We start from the raw sequence: 8,762 nt of genomic DNA on the forward strand, positions 1-8,762 counted from the left end.
TACCAAGGTAACCAATCAACTTTTTATCTTTAGATGACGTTAAAATTATAATACTGTTTTATACGTATAGATGTATAAATATACAAAAATACCTGGGACTACGAATTTAATTCGTTCCTTTAGGGAGCTCGTACGTTAAAGCATTTTATCCTTTGAGAAATGACTTTTAAAAAATTAAGCCTGAAGTGGCGCATGCATATTACTGTATTTCTCCCTATACTTTTTTCAATAACGGGGGATAGAGAAAAACACAGGTGAGTGATTAGAAAAGAAAAATTGTTTGTGCGTGTGCTCTTTTTTCTTTTTTATTCATTATTTTATAGGTCATCGAGGTGTTAACTTCTCCCTCCGAAGTACGAATTCTCGGCTATCTTTGGTGTAAATTGTTTAAAAATGCATAATAAAATAAAAATCTATATGAGCTTAAATATAATTGCAATATTTTATCGGCCCCAATGTTATTTTAAAAGTAGAAGGTTCCCCTCTTATTGCAATAATTCATTTTCTACCCCCTCCCTCCGCATATAACAATATTTTAGTACTATAATACTGGTTCCCTCCCTCTCCTTTCACTTACAAAAGTTCCATCTCTAGCAGCAATTGCTGATTTTCATATCTGCTGATTGAAAGTTTAATCTGGCAATAAAAATCTCTTTGTTACATCTATGTATGTATTTATTTTTCCATGGACTATTCTCGTTGAAAATTAAATGATTAATAACAGTTAAACAAGAGTTAATTCAAGTTCAACCAATCAAAGTTCAGAGTACAAATAAATGACAAAAGTAGTAGAAAAGTTAATAGCTCACAAAAAAAATACAGCTTACATTTTTATGTTAGCGGGATAACACCGAGATAAATGCAGTTTTTCCATGTGTTTTAGAGGTTTTGAGACCTCAAACTCCCACACTTAAATTTGCATTTACTACTTGATTAAAAAAATATTTGATTCTTCAATCTAACAATCCTATACTTCTACCAGACCAGTCTCTCTACACACGACAAGTTGGTTTACAAAAAAAGATTCATAATCAATAAATTTAGATAAACTACCTACAAAGCAAAGTTTCATGCTATTTTTAATTATAAAAGCTGGGTAGATAATTCTATATACCTAATATTAGGGAATGTAATATTTATTCGTTATAATACAATAGAAGATTGAGTAAACAGGTATCCCTCAACATTAGACAGCCTATCACACAAGCTAAAATAAAATTTAAAGGAAATTGATCTTTTTTGTGACCTGTGACCATTTTATGACCTTAAAACTGCACTTTATGAACTTCAAATGTTATATAACTATTGTTTTAAGCATAAAAAGCCTTAAATGAGGACGACATTAACCAGTTTCTTCTTTTTACTTTGAATAAAGATGACAAAATACGCATTTATGGGTGATAAAGTAATTTTGGGAAAGATGGCCCAGAGTGCTTAAAAGATCGTTTTGCATTCGAAAATTGGTGCTAAAATTTAATTTGCTCATTTTCATGAATTAAAACACCCCTTCCCTAAGAGAAGGTGGGAGCGAGAATTAGAGTATTAATTAATTAACACCCTTTTCCATATCAGCTCCCTGTTCTAATATTATTATTTTTTTCGGGGGGGGGGGATCAGCTTTGATGAATGACTGATATAAAGAGGAGAATCTTCTACACTCAAAATAGCATGAGTACTAGGAGATAAAATTATAATTATATTTAAATAAATACATATTTATTTTATAATGCACTTTTAAAACAATTTATACCAAAAATGGGAAATAATTCTTCTTTAGAGGGAGATTTTCACACCCCCACGACATATTTAATAAAGAAAAAAAAGAGCACACGCACCAACTGTTTTTCTTTTTCTACTTTATAAACTATGTTTTTTTCTTTTCAAAAATCCCTTCTCTAGATAAATAAATACTTGTATTCCTCTCATTCTTCCCCTTATTCCCTTTTTCCATATTCCCCTTCCCTTCTTCCTCTTTATTTTTGAGGAACACGAACTTTCAACAGATCTCAGGTATATTAGATTTACAAAAAAAAAAAATGTATACCACTATTATGTATATCAAATTAAAGTTAGTTGAGCAGTAGAATTACAACATTTGACATACAGCTATTAATTTGAAACATTAAAAGCCCTATAAATATAAAATATTCCGGACAGTTTCATTACTCAAAGGGCTATCGTCCCCCAACTTTTGTATAAGAGGCTTACATAAAACTGTTTCAATTGCCTTTAGTAGTATACATATCTGTTCATCTGTTACATTGAAGGATTATGTTTGATCATTGATAGTGTAATAATGTAAATTGGATAGATAGAAATAGGCCTTAAATTAATATGGATGTATATAAATATATTTATCATTTCTTAATAAATAATAATTATTTAACTATAATTACAAAATGACCAAGTTCTAAAATTAGACCTTTGAGATAATAGAGCAAGAAGAAAAAAAAAACAATAGAATTAAATCACAATTATTTAAGCTTAGGAAGTTACATATTCGTTCACCGAGTCAGGTAGAGAGAAATCGTCTAAGAAGAGTACCTGTATAGATATTATATAGTTCTCTTTAAAAACAGTCTTTGGCACATTCATTGAAGGTGATTGGAAACTTTCATTCCCTTATGTGGAGGCTTTTTAAGAATAATACTAGAATCATAATTAGATTAAGGGATCCGCAGGGATGCTATTGGAATCATCGATCCAAGGATCAGAGTTGTGAGGAGATTTGTTTGGAGTGGGCGTACTTGAGTTTGATGGTGGTGTGACCGACTCTATTTTGCAGGTATTATTGGTGTTAAGCTCTGTAAGGGAGTAATTATAGCCATTGTGGTGATGATGATGATGATAATTATAGGATGAATAAGGCCACTGATTGTTGTAATACCCACTACTACCATAGGATTCTTGAGGAACTTGATGGTGAATGAATCCAGACTGTTGAGGTTGATGAACGTTTTGTTGTGCTGGAGGGATTTGCTGGGAGGAAGAGTAATGGAGCGGTGTGGGAGGAGGAGACTCTGAGGAATGATCTGAAGAGTTGGAAGGACTGATTTGTGTATTTCTAGTTGTTACAGCAGCGAGAGCATTCATCGTGAACCAGGGATGAGGATTTTGATACGATCCGTTCTCAGGAGTAGATCCACCATTATAATAGGATTCCCATTGTTGTTGAAGATGATGGTGTTGCTGAGGTTGACTATAAGCTGCTGATTCATAGGGATTTTGATAAGCATATACTGCTTTTGTCTGAATCGTTTGCTCCAATTGTTGCTGATGTTGCAATTGGTGGTGCTGCGTGTTTTGACTCTGTGATGGATTATTATCTACTTGTTGGGTCGGTTGAGCTACGGGTTGCTGCACTTGTTGTTGCTGTTGGGGTAACGTATAAGTTCTCTGGAACTGTTGAACTCGTTGCTCATTGTTTGGAGGTGAACTTTTAGGAATTTGACGCATGGCGGATGAAGATCTTCCTCCGTGGGATCCTTTATTATCCTGAAAGGCTTTTGCAAATGGGTTATAACGGATTTTGAGCTGAGTGACATCCTCATTTTGATACGCAGTTACTGCAATGAAACGAGTGTCTGGGAATGGGAAGGTGCGTACATTTTCTCGACTAAAGGTCTGTCCGATTCCTCCTCGAATGTCGCAAGAGCTTGCCATGTCTGTATCGACACGAACAACATGAATCCGGGGTTCATATTTATGAAGGGAATTGAGCATGATTTGTCCTTCTCCGGACGTTTTATTTGTGAGTTTAACTTTAGAGAAGTTAAGAGACTCTTTCATCCAATGGCGCCCATAGTTAGGAGAGTCTGGATGCTTATAGATAGCCTCAAGTGGTGGAGGTTCTGCTTTACCACCTGAAATGGAACAGATAATTGCAAATAAGTACATGGTGATCATTTTAATGACAAGCATTTGTTTCTTTACCTTGAAGCCATTCTCCATTAATATACTTCCAACGATTATCCTCGATTTGTTTAAACTCTAAGAAAACAGAGTAAAAGGCATTTTCTTCCAATCCAGAGAGGGATGATCGAATCACAGGGAACATTCTGCGTCCATTTTTAGTCACAATCATTTCATTAGTCCTTTCAGCAAACTCTTTCCACAAATGGATTTGTTCTAACTGTGCAAGTATCCTTCTCATATCGAAACGTTCCTCACTCCCTCGAAGAGGATTTGCTTGGTTAGAATTGTAATAACTCATCTCACTGCACACACTGATCATAAAAGACCGAATAATTATTAAACGTAAAACAAATTGAACTCTTTTTGATTGGATTAATGGTTTAAGACTGATGACACCTTTCACTGTCCTTAGGGTTTTTATAATTTTTTAGCGTCAATTTTTCCCCAACTTGGCGCGCTCTCCTTTTTTTCCACCACTGTACAGGTCAGCGTAGACAGCATTGGGGGTCATCCCCTATCGCGAGTACACGTGAAATGAATATTTCCAAGACAAAAAAAGGAAAAAAAAATCTTTGGTTTCGTCTTTTTGTTTTTGATAATTTTTATAATTAATATATCTTTACTATTGTTGAACTTCCTCTTATTTCTGCGGTTTCTTTTAGCAAATCATCCATTTATTGTTTATTGATATACATTTATAGAGAGTATTTATAGTCTTATTTTAATGCAATATCATCAAAAACTCTTTTAAAAGCCATACCATAGTTTATACCCCAAATAGCCTCCTAATTCTTATACTATTATCAAATTACAAATGATATTGGTCAAATGTAAATTATCCAGGCTATAGGTATCCTCAATGAGGGTCAGTTTGAATTGGGGTTGCATAAAGAATAGATGTATTTTCTTTAAAAAACATTATTCAAATGTATTCTAGTAAAAATATGAAAATATGATGCAAATTTGAACAAACTAAATAAAGGGTCTGTATTTTATAAATAAAATAAATGATTCATCTTTTCTTTTATTTTTCAAATAAAGAAAATTGGAAACTAAATTAAAATATTTAAAAAACAACTAAAAGTAGCCTACGCATTCATCTTTACCCTAAACTCCGTTCACGGAAACATCGGGATTAGCTGCAACCCAAAGCAAAATAAATATGCGTTAAATCATGCTAACATAGACACAGGAAACGACTATTTTTAGGGGGGCAATTTCTTTCTGGCCGAATATCAATACCTCATTCAATACATTATTAGGGACTAAGGATTTTTTAAAGACATTTTTCAGGGGCGTCTACAGGATTATATATATATATTTTAGGTTGGGGGCCTGTGTGTGTGTGTCTTTTTTTTTTTAGAAGAGAAATCCTGGTTTTTTTTTGATTTTTTAAAAGATATCCTGGAACAAAAAATTTTAACTTCGATTTTCTTATTAAATTATTACTTCAAGTGCCCCATTAGCCCCTCCTCCAGCAGACGCCTCTAACGGCGTTACCTCACTAACAGAAAAATACTCTCTCTATTTTGGTGTAAGCTCTCGATTCCCTTGTTTCACTTGATACGTCATGGCTATTTCATAATTTATTATTTTTTTATAAAAATAATCGAAGTAATAAGTTATTTATATTTGTGGTCCTTTCCAAAAGGGCAGGATTAAAATTTCTTATTGATCCCTTATAGACGTTGTATATATATGTATATAGGGCATTTCTTTGAAGAACTTTTGGCTATCATTTACAAACGCATATAATCAAACATTACTAAGCAATATTATAACAGAGTCTCGAATAAAATACTATGTAGGATTTTAATATGATACAATATAAGTAAAATCATATGAAAATGATAGTCTGGGCTTGAGAATACTTAAAAGATAAGTAGTAGTTGGTGTGGTTGACTATTTTGGCATAACTACTAGAGGGGTTTGGCTCCTTTTGGAGAAAAGGTTGCGTGATGCAATAACGGTAACAACTTTCCCTGCTTTTATTGACTATTTTTATAAACAAATGATCTGTTGCTTTTTAATTGGCTAAAGAAAGAAAAATTACTGGGGCAATTACTTCTCCCCCATCTTCTACACCTATGCTTGCTAAAGATGGATGACTACTTACGTATACATACTTTGAAAAGTAATCAAAACAAACAGATCCACGAACAAACACTGTTTATGGCTTTTCTTTTCAACAAACAACCCAAGATGAAGGACCTGTAGAGGCTCTTTGGTTTGTTTTGTCAACACTTTGTTTACTACAACAACCATTTAATATTAAGATTCTTAATTTATTACCCTTGTTCTTCTCCCTTGTTGTGATCATAATGATGAGAGTGAGCTTAAGAGATCATTAAAACGCTTATAAAAACGCATATAGATTTAGGTACTTATAAATAAAACTAAATAAAATGTACACTATACATATTTAGATCCTTTGATTTGTCGCAGAAAATAGTTGGAACACATAATTACTTTATTACTCATTACGATAGAGATCGTGAGACCATTTTACATATGTAACATATACACATATATAAGTTCCAAAATCCATTAAGAGTTTTTTTATTACTTTGGAAGAAGACAAAAAGACAAAAACATCAAGAATAATAACAAATATGTTTTAAAAAGCTACGCAGATTACGCTACGTCCTTGATAAAAATGAAGGAGGGAGAGAGTGGGGGAATCAATTCACCCCAAATATAATGTGTAAAAGAGGAGGGGATTTATTCCCTGGGGAACGTTCTCGTATCTACGCAAGAAAAGATGCACATCTAGGAAATTGTTACTTCTAGGAAATGCAAATAAACCCATCAAAAACAGTTATAACAAATAGAACAAGTGTATACGAGTCAGGCAATGTCATTTGCAACTTGGGTAACCACTTGGGCAACAGAAAAAAATGTCCCATATACCAAAGGCGTAGGGGAAATAATATATTAGAGGGGCAACTTCTATTTTTTCCAAATGTTATTAGCAAGTTTACTAACAATTTAGGACTAGGATTTTTTAAACAAATTAAATTTTGATGACGTATGTATACTTTTTGATGTTTTTTTATGAAATACATTTCTTTGATAACGTAATTATTATTAATTGAATATTTGTTTTATAGGTGATGTGAAAAGTTATGATTGTTTTTAGCTATTTTTTTTTTTTTACAATAAAATTAACATAGCTTAACATTATCCGACTTAAATGCTTCCAAACAGTTTTCTGGCTAATCTTCAGTTCCTGGGCAATGGAATAAGTGCAGCTCAGATGCCGGCCCAACATTTACATTATTTTATAGACATTTTCGACCTACATATTACCAGAACGGAATCGTTGGAACCACTGTTTTGCTGCTGCATTCGATACTGTGTTGGGTCTATAAATAACACTTTTTTTTTGGCGACCTGCTCAGCCTTTTTTCATTGTTGTAGTAGTACTGAAGAATGTATTGAATTTTCTCTTTTTCTTCCATTTTGGAACGCTGTAACACACGTCTGACTCACACAAATACAAAACTGTAAATATACTTTTTTTAATGCATACTTCAAGCTACATTTAACTTCAATACTTTTAAGGGGATTCAATCACCTAGATAATATATTTAGAGGTTATACTATGGTTAGTTCCATAGTTTGATGATGTAAGGACGCTGCATGCGCGGGTTTCTAATACTTATTTAGTATAGTACGGTTTTAAATACATATGTAATCACTATAGTACGACAAAACGAAACTATTCCTGAATATCAAGCCATATTCATTTCAGTGAAGAGCCTTTAATGAAGGATTACTCCAAAAAAAGAAGAAGGGGGAAAAAAAGCTATCACAAATTAGAGCAAAGGTGTGAGATCCTTTTTTGCTGTTGTCTTTTAACCCTCACTTGTAAGAGTTTAATTCCCAAATACACTTCATTAAAAGCATCATATCCGTGTTTTTCATATCCGTTAAGTCATTGGTGTTCCTTAAAATTAAAGCATTTATGAATGATATGCTTCACTCATTTGAGGAACAATTTGGACAGAGAATCTTTCCAATAGTTTTTATAGGTTATATTGATATCAAAGTGACTCATAAATCATTTAAACTTCCTCAATTAATCCTTTCAATCGATTTAAATTTATATCATCAAATGTTTTATTATCTTTTAAATAAAAGTTTTTCCGGATATGGGTTATTGATTAATTTCGAACGTATCGAAATAATTATATCTTTTAAGATAGGTTTACAAATCTAATGAAAGGGTCGACTTTTTGTACCAATGTATATAATATTTCCTCCCAGCTACGAAATTCTGATATTGAATACAATTTTACTTATTTGACAGTCATTTGAATATCTTATAAAAAGATATACCAATAGCATTAATGTCTATACAATGTTATTTTTATAAAAAAAACCATTGATGTATATTACATGGTATATTGGCCATTTGAAACTCTGATTGGATAAGATTATATCAATAAATTTATTTTATATTTGTTCCTCTTCTTTAGGTTTTTTACAACCAATAAATTCAATTCTTTATTACATATATATGACTATGTGGAAAAATGAACTCAGGGATGAAAGTACCTCCACGAGTGAGGAAGAAGGCTTTGTTTTTGTTCTCAAATGTACTTTAATTCAAATGTATCTTGTTTGTGGTAATTTCCTCTTGGAAACTCTGCGATGAAAACCATTCACAAAAATTGTGGATGGAACTCAAACAATAAGTGATGAGTTACATTTACATACAAAAAGTCCCTCAACTCTTAAATAATAATGTACAAATATGAATAATGATAATAATTATTTTACCTAACTAGTGACACTTAGCCTCATTCTAACAAGTTTATGCTAAATTATATTCACGTTTCTTA

At 32.4% G+C, this 8,762-nt stretch overlaps 1 protein-coding gene across 1 annotated transcript; it reads right to left on the minus strand.

Moving 5' to 3' along the window:
- Positions 1 to 2,329: 2,329 nt before the first annotated feature.
- LOC121126394 (uncharacterized) lies at positions 2,330 to 4,300 on the minus strand. The gene is made up of 2 exons (XM_040721724.2): positions 3,934 to 4,300; positions 2,330 to 3,863 (listed from the first exon to the last, which is right to left on the minus strand). The coding sequence occupies exons 1-2, from the start codon at positions 4,232 to 4,234 to the stop codon at positions 2,662 to 2,664; spliced, it is 1,503 nt and encodes a 500-aa protein (XP_040577658.1). The 5' UTR covers positions 4,235 to 4,300; the 3' UTR covers positions 2,330 to 2,661.
- Between the last annotated feature and the right edge of the window lie 4,462 nt (positions 4,301 to 8,762).

This window comes from Lepeophtheirus salmonis, chromosome 1 (genome assembly GCF_016086655.4).
Source record: "Lepeophtheirus salmonis chromosome 1, UVic_Lsal_1.4, whole genome shotgun sequence".
In the NCBI taxonomy this organism is placed as follows: Eukaryota; Metazoa; Arthropoda; class Copepoda; order Siphonostomatoida; family Caligidae; genus Lepeophtheirus; species Lepeophtheirus salmonis.